Below are 22,372 nucleotides of genomic sequence, written 5' to 3'. Positions count from 1 at the left end.
GTAGTAGCATTTCCCTTCACATTTATTTCAGTTAGAGGTTAGTGGAAATAAAGATGGAACTTCCCGCTGTTCATAATTATGCAGTCCCTGGATCTTTTTTTTTTTTCTTTTTGACCTGATTTTTTTTTTTTTTTTTTTTTTTAAATTTTATTTTTATATTCCCCATACAATTGCAACCCCCTTATTTTGACCCCAATCCCCTCCTTTCCTGCCCCCCCACCCCCCATAGTGTGTCTCTGGTTCATGTTTGTTGATTTTGATTTTTTTCTTTCTTATAGTTATTCTTTTTCCTGGTCCCTTATTTAAGTTTTCTAGATTCCTGCTATGAGTGAGACCATCCGGTATTTTTCTTTTTCTTTCTGGCTTATTTTGCTGAGCATGATCCCTTCCAGTGCCATCCATGTTGCTGTAAATTGCATGTGTTTATCTTTTTTGAATGCTGAGTAATATTCCATGGTGTATATGTACCACATCTTCTTGATCCAGTCATCTATTTTTGGCATTTGGGTTGTTTCCAAAACTTAGCTATTGTAAATAGTGAGTCCCTGAATCTTAACGAGGCTAGAACCCTTGTCCTGGGCAGTATCTTGACTTAAGGAGGAGGTTTAAGTCAGTGTGAAATCAAAGGACTGTTTGTGGCCCCTTACTCTCCCTTAAGCAAGGGTCTCTCCTGCACTCAGAGACTTCTGGTCTGTGCCAGGCACTGTGCTAGGGGTTCTATATACATTAACTTCCTGGATATTCTCTTCATGTTTCGAGTTACTTTCGTATTTACAGGCAGTTGGACAAAGGACTTTACTTTTCCCGAGTCATTGAGAATAAGTTTCCCCTAAAGTTCTGTCGCCTCTGAATACCTGGGTTTGCTTCCTGTAAGTGGGGACCTTCTCCTATGGGACATGGCGCAGCTTTTACCAACTGTCCCACAGTGCCCTTTGCAGGATAATGTGGGCACTAGACAGTCTCGATTCTTCATTTCTTCAGTCTTCCCTAGGATTTCATAGCCTTGATGCGTTTGAAGTGGCCAGTGCAGTTCTGCTATAAGATGTTCTTTAGTCTGGGTTTGTCTGATGTTTTTAGTGACTGGGTTCAGGCGGGGCCTCGGGCTGGAATAGCACAGTACCGAGGCTGTGTTCTTTCCTTGTGTCCTGTTTGAAGGTACCCATTTTAGATTTGTTCCATTTTATGGCCATGCTCACTGATAACTTTATGAAGGTGCTGTCTGCCCAGTGTGTCAGCTATACGGTTACTTTTGTTCCCCTTTATAATTAATAAGTCTCTGTGTGCATGGGTTTTGAGTCTGTGTGACAGTCTTATGCTTTACACTTTCACCCACTGGTTTTGCCATCCTTTTATGCTGCTGGGCTGAAGTCTTTATTTCCTTGGTGGTTGACAAATGGTCATTTTCCTGATTTCATCATTCTGTCTATGTTTATTAGTTGTTCTACTATAAAGAAAAGTCCTCTATTTCCATTTATTCATTTATTCATGTCAGTGTAGAGTCTTGAATCTGTTTTATTTAGTAGTCTATAATCTGTTACTATTGTTGTTTATTTTGATGCTTAAATTGTCCCATATTTGGCCTTTTCAAACTGGCTTCTCTGTCCTTTTGACAACACTCCGTCATTATTCCAGCAATTCTTTATTTTCTGGCCCAACAAAATGCTATAGGCATGTCTGGTACTCTCCTTGGTTTTCCTTACATTACAATATTTCACTTTCATCTACCCTGCAGCTTCATGAGGTGGTGGTTATTGTCTACCATTTTGCAGGTAGGAATACCAAGGTCCTAGTAACCTCTTCAGTCCTAGGACTTGGTAAGTGGCAGAGTGAAAATTTGAACTTATAAAAAAAATTTCACGTTTATCAATGCTGATTCACAAAATTACATCCCCATGTCATAAATGAGGAGATGGAACCTCACAGAGTTTGTTTAGCTAGTTACCTGAGGTTACCTTGCTTGTAAGTTCTAGAGATCCACTTCGGATCTCTTTATCGTCACTCTGTTTGGGATGCCTTTAAAGCGTGATCACCCTTGACCTCTTCCACTTTAATGTAAGTCCCTTGTCCCTAATACTTGTCAGGTTTTGGCTTATGATTTTCTTTTATTTGGAGAGAGAACAAGCGTGGAAAGGCATTCTTTGTAGTTTGTGAAAAAGATGGCCGGCATCTCTGAGGGTGGCAGATGAGGTAACTGATGATTCTTTTATAGCAGTTGTCAAGTGTTGGAAGCTCGGCTTTCGGCTTTATTCTGAGGTAATAAAACTCATTCCCCACTCCTCCTGCAGGTGGTGCTCTCTGACTGTGGCCTGATTCAGGGCCTGGCACCCGCATCCACCTTCCTTCGAATTTGAAAACCAGAACTATTCACATATGTTTGCATAATGTAAGGATGTGCTCTTTTGAAATTCTCCCCTTAATGTCAGATGCCCTTTGTCATTTCCAGGCAAAGCAACAATTAGACAATGAAGTGCTGACTCAGGTCTTGAAGAAAGAATGTGACATCTATGCCCACCTGGTAAAATCTCTACAGGACTCAGACAGGTAAAGGTTTCTGTTTGGACGTCACACACATGTGAGTGGGAACACAGGAACACACATTTAAATAAATGCTGGTGATCTCTGAGGCAGTGAAACCCTTCCAGTCTGCTCAGGAAGTTTAAAGTGCTTGGGTGGTGATTGTCTTATTTAAGTCAGACACATATATTTCCTATCAAGACTTGTCTGATTTTTAGGCAATGAACTTAGGATAAAAATGTCATAATAAATAATTAGTCAGATTTTTATACTTTATTATAGATCTAGAATGTGCTTCCATGTGTATTATCTTATATGATCCTTAACAGCTATTCTGTGATGTAGGTAATAATAAAATCCCTGTTTCTCCCAAGGCTATGAAAACTCAGAGGTTAAGTGACATGTCCAAAGTCATACAGGTGTTGAGTGATAGAACCCTGGGCCTCAAACAAGTCTCTCTGTTGTGGAGTGACTCAATGCTTTAGAGTTGCTGGAGTAGTTTGGTGCTGGGGAGGTATGTGTGGTGAGGAGCCTGCTGTTGGCTTGCTCAGCTCGGGCCTCTGTTTGTCCCTCTGTAAATACAGGGTTGGCTTCAGAGATTTCTCAGATTCAGAAGTCATCTCTGTATACACTGTAATAGTTAAAGGTGTCTGGGTTTCATTTCCAAACAGGACAGAAGTGAAGGAAGTGGCTACTGAGTGAATAGGACTAGCCATGGCTCCCTGACACTTGGGGTGGGTGAGGGTGGGAACGGTAGGTAGATAGGGAAGGGCTCATTATATCACTTTGTATTTTGTTTAGGTCTAAAATTTTCCTCAGCAAAAAGTTCAAAGATGCCACCCACCTACCTTCCTTCCCTCTAGCACAATGGGGGTGGCACGCTGTGGTTCCTGGGGTGTGTGCTTCCCCGCCTCCATCTTCGTGCGAGCGCCACACCCTGCTTTGTCTCCACTACTCCTTGAGAATTCATCTGGAGGGTTACTTTGGTCTGGAGGCCTGAACTGACCCCTCGGACAGCTGCCCCCTCTGTTTCTTGCCCTCACCACCCTTTGAGGACTGTCTGGCCCGTGGACCCTGTTCTGTCACCATTTCCCAGCCCATCTGAGGGGCTGGAAGTAGGCACTCAGGAAATGGTCTGTGGATGAATGCGTACCCCTTCTTCCCCTGTCTTCTAAGTTATGAGATAATTTTCAGATTTTAAAATCTGAAATGAGTTTAGAGAAAATGAAAACATGCTGATGAAATTCTGGGCGAAGGCATCACTCTCTGAAAGTGAGCTTTTTCAAGAAGCCTCAGCTGCTAGTAATTTCCCTGGGGTGGGGCTGGGCAATGCGGGGAGCTCAGGAGGGAATGGGCAATGTGGGTTTAATTGTACATCCTGCGGCTCCTCCCAGGGGAGACAGATTCTGAGCTGGGCTTGAGCGGCCTGTGGGTGGGTGCGGTGCAGTCAAGCCCCCTTGGCATGGGGGTGCTCTGCGTTTCAGAGGCTCTCTTTTAATGAATGAAAAGCAGGATGGGACTGAGGCAGAGCTGTGACTGTTAAGGATGCTTGAACGGTTTCCTGCTCATCTTTAGAGTTGAAGTATGTTTAGGGTGAGACAGACCTGGTTCTAAATCCCACCTCTGCCACTTAGTAGCTCTGAGCTCTTGGCTAAGTCTTTTTACTCTGAGCCTCAGTGCCTGTGTTTGTACATTTGAAATTGGCTGGCTTACCTGCCTGCCTGCCTGCCTGCCTATCTTACAGGGATGTTTTGAAACAAGAGATGATAGTGTGTCTAGTCCTAATGCCGCCTGACACATTGGAAGCCCTCAGTAAATGGTAACATTAATATAGAATAATAACAACACGGAAAAACTTCCAAATGCCTCAGTATCCCAGTATGCACAGGCTTAGCTTTTAGGGGGTAAGAGTGCTCAGGCCTTGCTAGATCCAGAGGGCAAAACTGTGGGCTAAGTCAGATGGGACCGCCGTGACTGACACCAACTCTCTCTCTCATTAGGAGTGGGAGTTTTGGGAGATGTGACGTCATTTAACTTGGAAAGGGAGGAAGGAAACAAGTCATGGGCAGCTGGATTTGTCCCCAGATTTGTCCCCAGATCACAGAAGGGGAAATCTGCTCTCGGGATGTTGAGGGGATTACCCAAGCTTCTACAGTTAGGAGTTGTCAAAGCTCAGATCTCCCTGACTCCCGGGCCAGTGCCCTTACTGAGACAGCTCTCCTCTTAGACTGGCACAGTTTGCACTTCCTGGAACTCAGGCTTTCTCAGCCATGGCTCTGCTGGGACTTGGGCCTGGAGACTTCTGTCATGAGGAGCTGCCCTGTGCATTGCAGCATATGTAGTGACATCTCTCTCTCAGTCTTGTCACTACATGCCAGTAGCCACCCTCCTCCTCCCTGACGGTGACACCCAGCACTGTTCCTGCTTATTGTCACATGTGCCCTTGGGGGAAAAATTATCTCCAGACGAGGATCACTGCTGTAACTCCTGAGAATCAGAAAGTTTGGCTCATAAGTATCAGTTCATTTGGGAGTTGTTTGGATATGGGGGAGGCGATGCCGACATATGTTTGTTGAGCATCCGCTGTGTGCTCAGCACGGTGCTAAGCTCTTCCCCTTAACATTAACCCTCAGAGTGATCTTGAAGGGAAGGTATTGTCCGCATTTTACAGATGAAATTGGACTCAGCCATGTGACCGTCTTGTACATTGGTGAGTGCATGGTCTCGGACCTCTCATCCCTGCCTCCGCCCCAGCCACCTTCCAGAAGGAGGCACGCCCAGGGCTTCTATTTCCTTCTGAGTGAAGCCCCTTTATTCCACCAACACCTCACACCTTGAAAAGATCCTGGAGTTGGGAAAACAGCCGATAGGCCCAGGAGCAGAAGCTATGGACTTTTCACCCTGTCAGGAAATGGAAGTGGCGGTGAAGCAGTTAGCTTTCCCCAGCCCTAATCGCAGGAGCTTTGCTAAAACAAGCTTCTTTTTTACCTTGTTAAATGTCTCTGCAGCATGACCGCATCCAGGCAAGTGCTGTGTGGTGACACCCCTGTAAAGCTTTCCATCAGCCTTACAAATTGATCATTATGATTTTCTTGAAATGGAACCAGGTACAAGTTGCTCCCTCGCAAGAAGACGGCTTCACAGTGCACCATCTACAAAGCAGTGAGCGTAGGAGATTAGACATAATGGTTTATTTTCCTTCCAATATATGTTGATTTATGTGTGTGGTTCGATGGATGGAGCTGGAAGAAATCTCTGAAGGAGAAGTGGGTTGGAGTCTGTAGCACACATTCTTAGAGCAGCAGCTTCTAGCCATTTGGTACTGTGGATCCCTTTTGAAAAATCTGATGAAAACTTTTGCACCCTCTCTAGAAAAATTCCACATTTTCATAAATTTTTACAGACAGGTTCAAAGTGTTTGTGGACCCTCTTAGGGAGTCATAGGTCGACCACTGAACAGGGAGTGATGTATTTCTTGGTCTTTAAAAAGGGAGGCTTTCTGATTTGTTAATGTGTTTTGGTAGTCTTGAAAAATGTTCACATACTTTGACCCAGTAGTTGCACTGTTGGAAATCTGTCTTAAGAAACTCATCTGAGTGTGAATAAAGCTGTAGGCTCAAGATGCTCAGCGAAACATTACCATGGTGCTCAGACACGGGCTGGGGTTTCTGTTCCACTGAGGGATGGGGGTGATCATTGTGACCCCGCAGGTGCACGGTGTGTGTGGGGCATCCACGTCCCTCCTGAGGGTCTGCACTGCCCAGTCCAGAACCACTAACCAGGGGACTCTTTAATGTAAACTGAAGAAAACTAAACGTTCAGTTTTTCAGTGTGTTAACCGTATTTCAGATGCTCACTAAGCACATGAGCTACCATATTAGCTACCATATTAGCACAGGTCCAGAATATTTCCAAATTCCAACATCAGAGAAAGTTCTGCTGGACAGTCTCTGCCCAAGATTAATGCAGATTGGGAGATGTGCCTTATTGTGGCCTCCTGCACGTTCAGTGGTTCTGGTGTCTTACACACTCTGTACAGCTCAGCTTCATATCACAGTGACCCAGATGTGGAACTCTGGCTGTGAGTGGCCAGCCCCGCATAGTGGAGTTCTCTTGGCTCCCAGATTGAGCCGTCTCTCCCTCCTGTTACCTGTTCTCTCTTTCTTTGTTCTTTTTCTCTTCCCTCCAGCCCCTCACCCCCAGTACCACCTCTTTCAGAGTGACACAACAGACATCCTCTTCTGAGGCACGGGTGCCAGATGACACCCAAACTGTGGAGAACCTCCTCTTCCTTAGCAAAGCCCTTGCCATTGCAAACATAAACATTCTGGAGAATTAAATTAGTTCCACCCAAAACTTGGAAATGACCCAACTATCCACTAATGGGGCAGGAGCTAAAGTGACATTCACCTGACTTAACATTGTATAGTCATTAAAGATGATGTTTGCAGATCATTTCTAATAGCATAAGGCACCATCCCGCGAGGAAAGCACGCACGGTTTGGCGTTGTGTGTCCTGTGTTCATTCTTTCAACCTTGTGGAAATACTTGGGGAAAAAAGGCTGGGAGGAAATACAGTCTGCTGTCTGGTAATTGGTAGTAGGATCATGGTAATTTTGTTTTCTTTATACTTTTACATTTAAAGATTTCTATAATAAACATGTATCTCCTTTTATAACCAGAAAAAAAAAAAAACAACCCACAAAAAGACATAAAAATCAAAGGAAGGCTTGCTGGGCTTTGCATCTCACAGCATAAATAGTTGTGGTTCTCAATTGCTGCTGTCTTCTTTTACCAAGTGTCAACAACCTGCAGGCTGAGTTGAGCAGCATTTTGGCTCTTCGGAGGCAACTGGAACAGGATGTGCTCTCCTATCAGAATTTGAAAAAAACGTTGGAGGAGCAGATCAGTGAATTTCAGAGGCGGGAAGGTACAAACTCTCTTGTATGTCTTTCCCTTTGGCCTTTCTACTGGGACCTCGAGAATTCTAAGACTCCCGTAGGAGTTGAGGCGCCCACAGAATTTCATCTGGAGCTCCTTTTCGGTGGTGACTGTGTTCGTGTCTCTCCCTGTGTGTCCATCTGGCTTCCGCCCTCACGCGCAAAGGCTGAGCGCATTGGAGCAGTTCTGCGGAGGGTGTGGGGCTTGTTGCTCTGCACTGTTCTGCACCCTTGGCTGCCTCAGCTGCACATAACCTCAGGGCCTTGCAGCCCCATTCTCTGGTAATAGCCCTCTTTGCCCAGAATGCCTGGGTTCTGGCTATCTTAGCACCCAGCGCAGAGAGCCTGGCTGTGCAGACATGTGGGGCGCGAGTATGCTGGCTTGCTGCAGTGATTCATTCAGGAAGGCCTGAGACAGGGCACAAGGTTCCTGGCGTGGCTGCTCATCACAGCTTTGTTGGCCCTCTGTCTGGCTGGGGGCTGAGCCCCTTCCAGTCTTGGGTGCTGTCCCCTTCCTTTCAGTATGTCTACCCTGGGGCCGGCATGTATGGTAAAAATAGGTAATAGCAGTGGTAGATTTGCTATTTCTTGAGCACCTACTGTGTGCAAGGGTCAGGCACTTAATTTCTCATCTCTGACAGGTATCCCATGAGAAACTGAGACTTGGGATGGAAGGGGGGATTGATTTACTCAGACTGAGCCAGGACATCTTCCTTTGAGCTGTAGCGCTTTCTAGCAGATTAGGTATATCAGCTCTTACCGGCCTGTCTTAAGAGAGATCATATTTGTGGCTGTGCCTTGCTTAATAATTAGCCTGCCCCTCTGCTGCGCCTTCCCTCTCTATTTGAATATGACCTTTACTGCAGAGGATGCTGACTCTTACCTAGGCAACCAAAGATCTTCTTATCTTACATCGAGTAGGAAGTTTCTCTACATGGGCTGGGAACTTGCTACTGTGGGTTACTCTGGGGTCAATAAAAAAATACATCAGGCACTTTTCTCCACTTGGGCTCAACCCTTGAGGCTCACGTCTCTCCCGCCCCCCCCAATAGTCTCACCTGTTAAACAGAATCATTCCCTCATTTAAACTGAAATCCCTTGGGCCGCTCAAATGGTCTCCAGGCACAAAATTTGATATGCATATTATAATTCAGAATTGGCCAGGGTGGAAACCTAAGCTATGATAATGGCAGCCTAGAGAAAAGGGAATATTATTTTTGCTCCAAAGGTGGCGCATTGAACTTGCTGTGGGTACTCGTGTCCCCCTCTAGCCGCCTGTCCCCACCCACTCAAGTGCCTTAGATGGATTGCATTGGCATCGGTCTGGGAAGGGTCTGTTTCTGATATTTTTTTTCTCCTCCTCCCCTCCTTTTTTTTTTCTAACGTGCAGAAGAGCCATTTTCATTTTATAGTGATCAAACGTCTTATCTGAGTATTTGCCTTGGAAAGCAAGACCAGTTTCCAGTGGAACATTTTTCTCAAGAAGAACTGAAGAAAAAGGTATTGATCTAACTTTCTATCCTCTGTTGGCTGTTTGTTGTCTCTTGGGTTCTTGATCAGAGGGGTTCAAGACATTTTTAAAGAAATTTATACTGCAGTAACTTGGTAACATTAGGTAAGTTTTGGGGGTACCTCATTATGATTCTGCAGCTGTATATACTACATCAGGACCATCACCAGAAGCCTCGCTTCCACCTGCATCCAGAGGTATAGGACTTTGAAAACTCCATCCCTCTCCTTGCTGTCTGTCCTACCTGCCTGTCTGCTCTTTCTCTGCACCTGGAGGGCCCAGACCCTCGTGTCTGATACATTCCTCCTTGGGCTTATATCAGGACCCAACCCAGGCTCCATCTCCTCTGGGAGCACACTCTGTTGGTTCCATGCGGTCAGCCACCTTTCCGTCGGGGCGTTCACAATTGCATTGATGTTCTTCTCATTCTCATCTGCAATGATCTGGTTATTTATCTGTCTCCCCTGCTAGATTGTGAACATCTTGGAGTTAGTGATTGTGTCTTATTTACTTCTGATTTCCCAGTACCTGGCACACACACAGTGGAAGTTAATAGATGCTTTTTGAAAGGATAAAGGTCTACATTGGATCAATAACTCTTTTTTAAAACTGGAAAGGTTTTTCAGTTTGTTGATTAGTGGTGTGGTTAGTGTGGTTTAGTGTTCAAAGATTCTAGGAGCCATGATAAGAAAAGGAACTGTGAGTTCAGAGGACACCGACTCATTATAAATGACCATGTATGACAGATTCAGTTTTGTTTCAGAGAAACATGCGCACACACACACACACACACACGCAAGCACTGTGGTGACAGATGTATAAGGCATAGAGGTTGTAAAGGAGAGGCATAGTGTCAGCCCTGGGGGTGCTCACTTGATCAGAGGAAGCTGATCACAACAGAAGTGATTGTGAGGACATTTTGAAGGATGAGTAGGAGTTTGTGTGGAGGGGTTCCTCAGAAAGAGAAAATAGCAGGTGTAAGGCACGAAAGTAAAAATAGAATGGAGGTCTGAACTTGGGTATTTAGGGAGGGGTGAAGCAGGGACCTTCAAGGCATCTGAAGTTTGTAAAGATGAAAAAGATGGGGTGATGATTGCTGCTTCTTACACCCACTGTGGCCCTGTGAAGGGGAGGAGGTAGTTCTCTTGGTTGATCCTTAGTAAGTGTAGAATCAGAGTTCTTCTCACTATAACCTCCTGAGGCATGGGTCCAGTTTGTATTCATGTTTTGGTATACTGGATGTCTGCTGTGCAGTCAGGGTGGACGTCCTACTTTATTTGAGGGGCAAGTGATTACCCCATGAAGATGAAGTCTTTGGGAAATGACTGGCCACTGGGATTTGAAGCTTTCAGGGAGACAGGTGGTGGCTGCTCAGTTGCTTGTGTCCCAGGCTTCAGCAAGACCTGTGCCTAAGGAGGAGCACTGGACCGGGAGCCCCGGGATCTCTGCTTTGCCCAGAGGAAGCTGCCCTTTTCCATCCCGTGAGACACTTTGGCCATTTAATTCACCAGACAGCTGATCTTGGGACCTTGAGCAGTGAACTTCATATCCTCACTTGTAAAGTGGGGGTGGTCGTACTAGCCTGTCTGCCTCCTCAGGATTCTGTAAGGAATGATTGACTAAAGCTTGTGGGAGTACGTTAGTAGCTGTCATTGCTCTATAGTTGAAGGCTCTTATTCCTCCTGACATTGCTCGATAGGCTACAAAGAAGAAGGTCGATGTTGTAAAACAAGGCTCTGACGTAGTCTCAGAGACTTCAGTTTCGGGCACTTTCCTCCAGAGCACCTCATACAAGACAGAGAGCATTAGCTGCCCTGGAGCACTGGGACTGTGCCAGAGACCTCAGTGCATTGTGACTGCGGCCCCGCGCATGCCTCAGTGACCCATTCCGCAGCGGGAATAGAGGCTTAGGTTAGGCAGCTTGCCTTGGTCTCTTTGGCTGACAGTGGTGGCTTTGGAATTCAAATTCAGGCAGGACAGTGTTTTGTGCCATTCCCAGGGCAGCCTGATGGCTAGAATCAGGCCTCCTGAATTCCTAACTGCCAGTGATGCTGAGAAGGCTGCTCAGTAGGAAGGACTCTGTCCAGGGGCGTGGCCCTGGGCCTGAAATCTAGTGCCAGTCCTCTCCCTGCGCTTGTCTCCTAGGTCAGTGACCTTATCCATCTGGTGAAGGAACTGTATGCAGACAACCAGCACCTGAAGAAGTCCATTTTTGATCTCTCTTGCATGGGCTTCCAAGATGACGACAGGCTTGGGTCTGCAGAAAAATCAAAGGTAAGAAGAAACAGTCTTGGTGTAGTGTGCCAATTACAAAAATGTAACAACCCAATCTGGTTCTCAAGACTGCCTCTGTCCTGGGGTTGTGGGGAGGGGTGTCTCTGTTGAAATTCCCTTTGTCCCAGAGGTTATACAGGCTCTGTGAGGTCAGCTGGGCTGTCCGGGGCTTGCTCAGGTTTGGGGCATGTCTTCGTGGACACGTTCCATATACTGTGATGTTTTTGTCCCAGTCTAGCCCTGGGATCAGGGCTGCAGACAGCACGTCTGGGTGGTGGTCTCAGAGGGCTCTGGAGAGTTGCCACATCACCCAGTTGCTGGGTGTTAACAGTTTCAAAGACCCACTACCGCTGGAAAGCAAACTAGTCAGTACATTGCTCCTTTGCTTTTTGTATTCATCCTCTGAATTTTGTGCATCTTCTTTCTTCTCTTGGGCATCAGGATTTGACCGCGAGTGTGTTATTCCTTCCACCCATAGCCAGGAACCCCTGCGCTCTGCCACACACAGAGGACACCACAGGAGTTAACAGTCAGCACCCCATAAGTTCAGGTTCCCGACTGTGGGAATTTTCTGCTGGTGCCCCTAAAAAAGTCTGAAGGGGCCGGGAAAGGTTAAATCATGTCTCCTCCGAGGGCCGCCTGGCTTGTGTTCTCACTGAGGGTGGGGGGCCCATTCCATTAGCCTGCCCCAGGAAAGGACGAATGGAGCCGTATTCACCCCCCATGACTTACGGGTCTCTCCTGACCTCTGAGATGTGTTGTCTCTGACTCTCTCTGCTCTTGGCCTGTGTCCCTTTGTAGGGGACCCTGAAGTTGGGGCAGTCAGGAAGAACCTGGGGCTACTCATTAGCCCCTGCCTTGGCCGCTCTCCTACAGGAAGTGCCCTGCCCTGTGCTCATGAGCCTTGTTTCAAAGCCTGGAACCATCCTCACCAGCAAGCACAGTGGGGCCTTTTTGTACATGACTCCCCGGAACCCTCTTGGTTGGGTATGTCTTGAACTCAGCCTAGTATGCCAGGTAAATGGAGGACTCATTGCCATACCATTTCTGGGGAAAGATCTGTCAGCCTTAAATTGTCTCCTCCTACCCTCAAAGTGGGAAACTCTCAGGGGTATTTATGCTGTGCTCTGGCCATCTGCTCTCTGCGAGTGGGGATATTATTGATCTTAGCCTCCTGGGCTCTAGGTAATTTTGAAAAGTAGGAGTATCTGCCATCCATTTAGGGAGAAACAAGTCTCTTGGTTTGTTTTCTCCAAAGCAGCATTTTTAATAAGCAGCTCATTCTTCGCCTACTTCATTTGAGTTGTAAATGGCATGTTTGTTTGTTCATTTGCCCTTTGAAAAAAAATCTGTTAAATGTCCCATTATGTCCTTTGGAGAACAGAGGCTTTTCCCTCTTCCCACTCTGAGATCTTAATACCAGCCGATTCAGATTTGAGTCATTTGTCAGATTGCACTTCAATTTGATGTTCCCTATGAATAGCCGTGTCCTTTGTGGCGCAGTCCCCGTCGTCCCCCAGAATGGTGGGAAGATCCGCATGGGAAAGATGACGTTTCCTCAGTAATCTTGAGTCGAGGGAGGCGAGGTTGTTAGGGGTGAGTGTGGGCTGGCAAAGAGGGGGGCTGCCATTCCCTGGGAGTACATTTGGCTCTCCTTCCACGAGACACGAGGCAACAGCAAACCAGAGATGCTCATATTGTCCACAGCCTTTTCTAAGCTGCAGGCCTGGCAGAGTGGGGGCTGGGCACCATTCCCACGCACAGGCGCTGTAACTCAGACTATAACAGTGACGCCCAGAGAGCAAATATAGCTTGTGTTTTTAAAATTCAGATATTTCCCCTCCAATATTTAAACTACAGTTCTACCTAACACTTGGAAAAAAGAAAATAAATTACCCCTAATCCTGTCACTTTCAAGCACCCACAGTTAAGTAACACTTTGGAATCCTCCCTTCTCTGTGTATGTGAACATGTGCATGCACACACTGCTTCTATTATGCAGTTGTTTCCTGTTTTTTTCCCCGGGATTCAGAAATATAGGCTCCCACCTCTTCAAGTGTGTGTTACCACACCCACCACCAAACACCCATAGTGCTCCACTGTAGTCCATTTGAACTTCACCTATTTGTTTTTTACCTTCCCCCTCTGGTAGCCTTAATTTTGCAGTCAGATTTCTAGGGTTGGTTTTTGCTTTGGTTTTGACTGATCTTTGTTTTGTTTCCTTATATTCTGCATATAAGTGAAGCCATGTGATATGTCTTTCTCCTTATTAGGTCACTTAGCATTACCCCACCCCCCCCCAGTTTCATCCATGTTGTCACAAATGACACATCTTCTATTTTTAATTGCTGAGTAGTATTCCATTGTGTAAATGTACCACATCTTCTTAATGTACTCATCTGTCATTGGGATCTTAGGCTGATCTATGCATGTAGAATGCATAGAACCCTTTGAACTAGTGGTTTTGCATTCTTTTGGGTAGATACTTAGGAGTGGATTTGCTGGATCATATTGTAGATCTGTTTTTAATATTTTGAGAAACCAACTGTTTTCCATAGGGCTGTACTAGTCTGTATTCCCACCAATAGTGTTCCTTTTTCTTCTTGTCCTCACCAACACTTCTTTTTTCTGTCTTTTTCGTATGAATCAGTCTCAGAGTTGTGAGGCAGTATGTCATTATGGTTTTGATTTGCATTTACCTGGTGATAAGTGATGATGAGCATTTTTTTTCATGTGCTGGTTGGCCACCTGTATGTTTTCTTTGGAGAAGTATCTATCTCTTCTGCCCCTTTTTTTGTAGGTTCCTTTCTTTTTGTTGAGTAGTGTGAATTCTTTATCCATCTTGGATATCAGCACCTTGTTAGATGTATGATGACCAAATATTTTCTCCCATTCAGTAGGGTGTCTCTTTGTTTTAATATAAAAGCTTTTTAGTTTAATGTAGTCCTGTTTGTTTGTATTTCTTTTGTTTTTCTTGCCAATGGAGACAAGTCCACAAAGACATCACTGAAGCCAGTGTCATGGGGTGTCTGGCCTATGTTTTCTTCAATGTGCTTTATGGCTTCAGATCTTACAGCCAAGTCTTTAATTCATTTTGAGTTAATTTTTGTGTAAGGTGTGAGATGGACAGTCACATCCATTTTATTCTTTTGCATGTGACTGTCCAGTTTTCCTTGCACCATTTATTGAAATGACTTCCCTTCTCCAATTTATACGTTTGGCTCCTTTGTTGTAGGTTAACTTCCATATATATGGCTTTATTTCTAGGTTCCCTACTCTAGTCCGTTGGTCCATTTGTCTGTTTTCATTCCAGCACCATATGTTTTGATTACTATAGCTTTGTAGTCTAGTTTGAAGTCTGGGAGTATGATATCACCATTATTTTTGTCAGGATTGCTTTTGGCTATTCACCGTCTTTAAGTTTCAGTTGTATGTGTTTTGTCCTTTGAAAAATGCTATTAGAACCTTGATAGGGATGCATTGAATCTGTATATTGCTTTGGGTAAGATGGCCAAATAGTAATAGTACCTTAGGAATAGGAAAAGTACCTTATTCCATCTTATGGATGCACTGAAATTTAACTGTCTTGCTGTTGTTGAACAACAATTATTTGTTCAACAACACATAATATGTTTTTTTTTTTAAAGATTTATTTTTATTTATTTATACAAGCACTGGGTACAGTCAGAAGCGCGGGAGGGTGAGAGAATTCACCAGAGCCAGAGCGGGGAGCAGAGCAGGCAGAAGGACCGAAGTACACTGCTGAGGGGAGCAGCGGGCAGCAGGAGAGGTCTGCGCGCCATGTGGGACCCTCCTCTGGTGGCTGGGGAGCAGCTGGGGATCGAACTGGCGCTGCAGAGGCTGCGGGCAGCTTCACAACCCAGCGCTCAACCGCTACGCCACCGGGGAGGCCCCACATAATATGTTGTAGAACATATTTCCAGTGATGCACTGTTTTAAATTACTTGGTGAATATCTTTGGATGCAAGTCTTTTTCTAGGTTTAGTATTTTTCCCCCCTTAGACTGAACTCCCAGATATATAATAATTAGTTTTAAAGTACACATAGAGATAGAAAATATGCATTCCCCTTGCAACTTTTAATTTGACAAGGGTAAGGTTAGAGGGCCCTTGATACAGTTTGTCAGGTTTGTCTTTAAAATGGTAGCCCTAATATGGAGTCCCACCACTTGGATGCAACAGGTGTAGGCAGATGGGTTTTTAAGTTGGGCTAGGAGAATGATGGGTATAACTGACTAAATGTAAGAATCATAGAATGAGTGCTGGAGCCAGAGCCTGGGTATCTCATACGCGGGCATGCCCAGCACGGGACTCCACCCTCTGGGTGTGGTGATAGCATCCAGCTGGGAGCTCATTGCTGCATTGCTCAGTTGAAATTTGGTGTAATATCTGAAATAGCTTTGGCTGGTTCCCTCCCTGGGTGTGGCCAACTTTCTCCTTATTTCTCATTTGGTTAATCCAGATGTCCCACAACTAGAATTCTTGGCTCTCTTGAGAACTTTGTGCAGTCTGTTCTGTAGAGTGTAGCTACCTCGGGATTTACTCTTCCTTAAAACACTGGAGATTTACGCTGTTTTTATAAATAACTCACCTTCATCTTCAAAAGCAAAAAGTTGTCATCAGGCATGTTTTTGATGCTCATTAGTGATGGGGACATTTTGTCAGCAAAGTGACAGTGCTGCTGGGACTGTCCGCCTCAGTGTGTGACGGGCCACAAAGGTTCTGCCCTGCGCTAAACAGAAGCTACATGGGCACTGGGCATACCATCAGTTTCATTTACTGCTTTCTCCCTATTTGATATTTTCTATTCTATCAATAGCTATTTTCCAAAATCTTGTTACTTTTATATAATCTGAAAGTGAATTTAGCATCGGCAACGGCACAACAGACAACGTATTCAATTTACAGCAGCTCGGGAAAGGCTGTGCAAAGGCAGAGGGAAATGGCTTTAGTTATTTCTTGGGGAATTTGTCCTTAAATTATGCCTGGTCCCAGGCAGCTGTGTGTGATGTGTTGGAACTAGCAACTCTAACTTTGGCTAATTTTTATTTCATGGCTTTGGCATTTATTTCTGCCTCTTTTTTTGGTTTGTTTTTTTGTTTTGCGTTTTTGAAAAAAGACATCACTGACTTATTCATACATATTCATGCTGCACACTTTTTTGGGTTGCATTTTCACACCATTCCATGCTTCATGTAGCTTCTGGCTAGCAAGGAGGACAAGGACACGATCAGAATTGGAGAGGATGACGAGAATAAGTTCCTGAGTGACCGGTCTTTGGAGCAGAGTGACAAGGTAGGAACATGGCAGTTATCTACTTATCACCCCCCTCCCCCCCAGGGGCCCAGGTCTCCCCTCTGGAATGAGTCTGATGGGTTTCTTCTCATTCTGCTGTACTGTGTCCCAGTGCAGAGCAAAGACACTCAGGCACTTCCCTCTCCGAGGTTGAGTGGGAGAACCGTTCATACAGGAGAATGCACACCCAGTTGCAAATAACAACAGGGCAGGTGTAGGAGAATGGCACGTATCATATGTTGCACCTTAACAGGTCTTTAGAGATCTGACCCAACCCAGTCTTTCTATGCATTGGAAACTGGGGCCTGTGAGGGAGATGATTTATTCAGGCACACAGTAAGCTGGTGACAGAATTAGGAGGAGAGCCCGTCCCTGTGGGTTGCCGTGAAATCACTGGTCAGTGGATTGCAGCGTAAGGGGCCAATTAAGGATGCAACCCCCCTCCTTGGCATCTCTGGTGTGTCCTGCCCTGGAGCCCAGCTCGGTGTCATCTGGGGATTGAGGAGATTTTGACGTGGTTCACACTGAGTCCTCCACTGATCCTGAACATTTGGAGCAAACATCCCAGATTGGTGGGCGATAGCAGACAGTAGATTTGGCATTTGTGGCCTTCGAGGTGTTTAAGTTCCTGGAGTCATGAATGGGAGAGCATTAAAATACAGATAGTTTTGGAGAGCAAAGCAATTAAAAGTGGGAGCTTTGGAATCTCTTTTTGAGTCTTGGTCACAATTTCTGTGACTCTGGTTAGCCTTTGCTTAACCCCTCGGCCTGAGTTTCCCTATCAGTGAAGATAGTAACACTCCTTTTACAATAGCTGTGATATTTAAATAGAAAGGTAGAGAATAAATAGCAAATGCTAGCCATTAGTATTTTTATTACTATATCCTAGACATTTCCTCCTTTGGAGGTTGCTTATTTAGATGGATTTAGTAACTCGATTGGCAAACAGTTCCCTATAAATACTCATTTGTGTGGGTCTTATCTTCCATTTAAAAATCTTAATCATTTTACAAGTGTGGAGAGAGGGGTGTGATGGCTAGTTGTATATATCACCAGCAGTAATGAAGTCAAGGAGTGTTATTTATAGACTCGTAGGAGAAATTTACAGCTCTGAAAAGGGGGAGTAGGAATGCTAATTACAGCACCTCAAGACATGCCCAATACAGGCTTTAACTGGCTGCATCCTTGGTACCCTCCACTGGGACCCCAGGTGACCCGAGAAGGCGGGACCGTACATAACATTTCCATAGGAATTAGAATCTCTCCACCTTCCTAATGAGACAAATCAAAGCCATGTTAATTAGGATGTGTCTGTAAAGAGTAAGTCAGTTTCTGATGTATAATGAGGAGGATGCTTTGCATGAAGTGTATAATAAGTGTCAACAACATTGTTCATGGCTTGGGCTCCCTATCCTTCTTAGGATTGAAGAGTAGGCCGTGGGTTGGGGCCACATGCCTGTAGGGGTAAGAAACTGTACACCAACATATATGAGGTTGCTCACAGCCCCCATTTTATAGACGAGAAACTGAGCATGAGGAGAAATGATGTGAATGGCCTTAGGCCTGCTGGAGCTTCTCCCTGCCCGGAAGTGTGTGTGGACCGCCCCTCTGCACCCTCCCCACGCTGTCCCTCTTCGTGTTCTCTGCCTGACTTGCCCTCACCTGTTCATTCTGTTTCTGTCCTTTCTCCTCCACGTACCCCGTACTCTCCTCCATGGCTCATGATTTGACCAAATGCTTGATTTTTTTAGATAATGGAGGACCAATCCAAAGCGGGCTGCAAAAATGGATATTTAAGGCACACAGATTCCAGTATTGTAAACCACGAGGGAAACCCCACGCCTGGCTGCCCTGGAGACCAGAGTCTAGAAGAAGGCGAGCTCCTCAGCCTGCTTGCCCCTTTCTTCAATGAGAAGGCCGCGGTGTTACTGGAATCCAGGTAGATGTAGCCCGGGCCTTGCTCTGCCTCTCTATTTTGAGGGGAAAACAGACTCATTTTGCTAAATGGATTTAGACGATGGTGCTGTGTAATTTACCAGAGAGAACTCCTGAAATGGCTTGGAAGGAATCTTGCCAGTCTTGCAATTAAGGAATTAGGCTGCATGCTGGTGGCCGTGAGGGGATGTCAGTGAAGCCTCATGCTCACCCGTTATAAAGAGGAGGAAGCGAGCTTCCCTTTACATTGGTTCCTGGGGGCCTCAGAAAGGACTGGCTGTCAGTAAGAGGGATTAGACCTACCAAAATCACTTCCAGTTTCTCCAACAACTTAAAAACTACTGTTGTAGCTGTGACTCTGCTGTTTCATGTTGAGTTTGAGTGAAAATTCTCATTATATCTGCTGGGTGTCTTCCTGTGTGAGGAAATGCCACAAGTGTTTTCTTAAAACAAAAAAGGAGAAGCATTCAACACATTTGCATTTTTAAAATTTCTTGTTTAGGAGCAGAATTTCCCCCCTTCACCTTCTTTGAAGTCCATCAGGATAGCTGCCTGGGCTTTGGAGCCAAAAAGAGCTGTGCCTGCCCCTCTGGGTACCTGTGCTGCTCTGATCACTTCTTAGGGCTGCTGTGAGGAGGAAAGGTCTGAGGTGTGTGTCCCAGATCTCTTCCTGTCGAGAGACAGAAGTGGAGCCACTAACTATTGCCCAGACTCCTGGCAAGTGCCTGGGTCCCTAGTATTTATTCTGCCATTGGCGGACTAAGCCACAGAGAGATTTCTCCGGCTGAGAAAAGGGAGTAGAGCAGCCGTTTTTTTTTTGTTTGCTTTGGTTTTTTTTTTTTTTTTTTTTGCACTCTTGGTGGCTCACCCCTCCATCTCTGGCATCTGTCTCACAGTTTTTGTAGCCTGAGTCATCTCAGGGGATGAGCTCAGTGGCTGTTCTGGTTTATTATCATAGGAAGTTAAGTGACCTTAGTAGATGCTGGAGAAGGGGAGGCCTCCCTTGACTTCAGGGTCCCAGATGTGACAGTTGAGACCAAAGGTCTGCTGTCTCTCTGAAGACCACCTGGAAAACTCTTCGAGAGTGTGCTAAGTGAGGTCCGTGCATCCTTTCAGTGACAGAAGCGTTTTAGCCCCAATTCGTCATTGGTCACGCAAGCATGTGGGCTCAGATCTGCATGTCGGCAGTAGCTGTTCAAGCATGTGTTCTCTCTCTTGATTGTTAAAAATTTAGACCGAATTTAGGCCACCATCCTGCAGCAAACCTTGTGACAGCTGCCATTTGCTGGCCTCTCCCTCACTGGCCGTGCCATCGCCTCCAGGCCCTCGCTGCCCAGTCCCGCATTAGAAAAGGCCTCCTCAACCAGCTCCAACCTACTGCCCCAACACGGGCACTGTGCTATCACTCAGCATGCACCACAGAACTTCATGCCAGTGCAGTCAGCGGGGCCCCACCAGGTCTGCACCCCTTTTCAGCACCTACTCTTGCCAGGGCCCAGATGCATACTTCACATGCCCAGTCTCATTCTGCCTCACACCTGCTTTGCATGCTGCTGGTTGTGATCCCTCTTTTTACAAACACTGACATTTGGGAACTTGACATTCCCCAAGCTAGTAAGTATTGGGTTGTTGAAAAAGTCATGACATATTTTTTCTGTTTTTCCAGCAAAAATGTGTGATGACTTTTCCAACAGCCCAATAAAACGGTGGAGCCATTGGGGAGCTTTCTAGAGGAGTATTTAAATAGATTCCCCGGGGGTAACCAGGAGTTTGATTGGTTGGAGACATGCCGTTCTTCTGCCTGGGAACTCCCTCCAGGAGGTGTATTTGGAACACTGGAAAAATCAGAGCTTTGGAGTCAGCCAGATGTGTCTTCCCGCCCTAGCCATACCGTTTATGGAGACTTGTGACGTATCTCTCCATCTGGCCTCCTGTGACATGGGGATGAGGTTACTTGTCTCTCCACAGGGATTTGGTAAGGACTCAGTGAAGTACTGGGTGTAAAGTGTAGATCCAGGTTAGTAGTTACTGGGGATTTCGGTGATATTGCAGCTTAAATTATACCCTGCTGGCTGCTTCTGTTCTTTCCCACAAACCTCAAGTAGTATTCCCATCATAGGCAGGGCCTGGTGAGTCACTTATTTGTTGCTGCACTGGTCGCTGTATGATGACCCAGTGCTGTGCTCTGATAGACAGGGGCCTGAGGCCTTTCCACCTTCCAGCCATCCACCCAGGGGTCTGTAGGCTGGCAGAGCAGTCAGCCTCAGAAGCAATTCTGATTCCACTCGCCCCTCTGCTATGATGGATAAGGAAGCAACTTACCCACTGGTTACCTTAGCCTGATTAGTCGACTTGCACTTGACCAATCAGATCAACTTCTTTGTTGGAGGTGGATGAAGGGGTCACTAAGGCCCCTACCTGGCTTGTGGAGATGGGACTTCCCTGCCCCGCCCTTCACATTGCATGTGAATCCTGAGCCCTCCCTCTCTCTACTCCCAGTTCCTTCTTCTCCCCCTTCCCTAGAGGACATGATTTAGGACTTATCACCTAAATATTTTGGTCTTTATAGCCTAAAATTAGGTGTGAAATTTGATAGTTAAATAAATGTAAAATCTAAGGGGAGCCCTTGGGGACTGCTTTTAAGCCTAATATGTTCTTGAGCTCTAATAGAAGTAGGGAGATTTACTCTCAGAAGATCTGAGTCTGGTTTTCTGTGTGTGACTGAGGGACAGGTGGGTGAAGTGCCACCAGAGCATGGTGCTGGAGAGGGGTCCAGAGAAGCTAGGAGAGAAATGGCACCTTCTCTGAACAGACTTGGCACGTAGACCGCGGGGAGAAGACTCAGCAAGTGCTTAAAGATAGAATCCATGGTATCGAGGGACTGGATCTGTGGGTTTCTAGATGGGGCCCCAGAAACCCAGGGTTCTCTTGACTCTCCTCTTTTTTTCACCTCCCAAACCTACATCCTGATCATTGTGCTTTCTAAATAGCTCATAATTATACCCTTCATTACGGGCTCTTGATTATGTACCACTTGTCTTCCCTGTTGCCTCCTGCCCATTCCTAGCTTCTATCTCATTTTTAATTTGTCTTCACATCAGTAACCTCCTAACTGGTCCCCTGCAAGCATCCTTCTCACTCCCAGTCTGTTTTCACCACTGCTTCCGGAGAAATTTGTACATATGCAGTCCTGTCACTCCACTCAACACTCAAGACTCTCCACTTCCTTGGAATCAGAATTCTTAGTATGGCCCACTAGGCCCTGCCGACGTGGCAGCCCTCTCCTTCACTCTCTTCACATAGCCTGTCTGCCTTGCTTTTCTGAGCTCTGGTCGCACTGCCCTTCTCCTTCCTAGAATCAGCCAATTACTTTCTTGTTTTGGAGCCTCCGGCCATGCTGGTTCCTCTGAATAACCCTGCCGGCTGCTGTTGCCGGTGCACACCCCCTCCCCAGGCAGAGGTGAACCCTGTTCACTGTCCCTGCCAGCCCTTCCTCCAGACCTTGACCTGGTCAGCTACTCAGTTAAGTGTAATTGTTGGACAGGTCGTACCTTGTATTTATCATCACTGATTACAAGATGAGCACTTTAGCGCTGCCCAGCACAAGACAATTTTGCAGCTTCTCTTCTCCCCTCTCTGCCTCGTGTATCTGGAAAACAGAAACAGTTGAACTCGAAGGACTCCACTTTCCCTGCCAGTCCCCTGGCCTCTGCCTCAATACCCACAGACGCTGGCTTTCTCACTGTGGGAGGGAAGAGGCGTCCCTGCTCGCACCCAAGATCTGCCCTCTCCTTGATTTACTTCCTACCCTCTCGGCCCCCTCTCTTCTCTGCATCATTAGTTTTTTCCTGTCTCTGAATCATTGCCATTAGCGCAGGATATGT

At 46.0% G+C, this 22,372-nt stretch overlaps 1 protein-coding gene across 4 annotated transcripts in view; it reads left to right on the top strand.

Annotated features, from left to right (window-relative positions):
• CDK5RAP2 (CDK5 regulatory subunit associated protein 2) overlaps positions 1-22,372 on the top strand; it is a 170,673-nt gene that overhangs the window by 87,675 nt on the left and 60,626 nt on the right. For all 4 annotated transcript variants that reach the window (XM_037492736.2, XM_054689307.1, XM_037492734.2 and 1 more), the window contains 6 exons: positions 2,444-2,541; positions 7,314-7,444; positions 8,845-8,954; positions 11,110-11,238; positions 16,458-16,553; positions 18,305-18,492. In XM_037492736.2, coding sequence (XP_037348633.1) covers positions 2,444-2,541; positions 7,314-7,444; positions 8,845-8,954; positions 11,110-11,238; positions 16,458-16,553; positions 18,305-18,492 — 752 coding nt within the window. The remainder of the gene's footprint in view (positions 1-2,443; positions 2,542-7,313; positions 7,445-8,844; positions 8,955-11,109; positions 11,239-16,457; positions 16,554-18,304; positions 18,493-22,372) is intronic.

Source organism: Talpa occidentalis, unplaced genomic scaffold (assembly GCF_014898055.3).
Source record: "Talpa occidentalis isolate TD23 unplaced genomic scaffold, MPIMG_talOcc4v2.1 talOcc4.7, whole genome shotgun sequence".
Classification (NCBI taxonomy): domain Eukaryota; kingdom Metazoa; phylum Chordata; class Mammalia; order Eulipotyphla; family Talpidae; genus Talpa; species Talpa occidentalis.
This window is presented reverse-complemented; position numbering and strand designations above follow the sequence as displayed.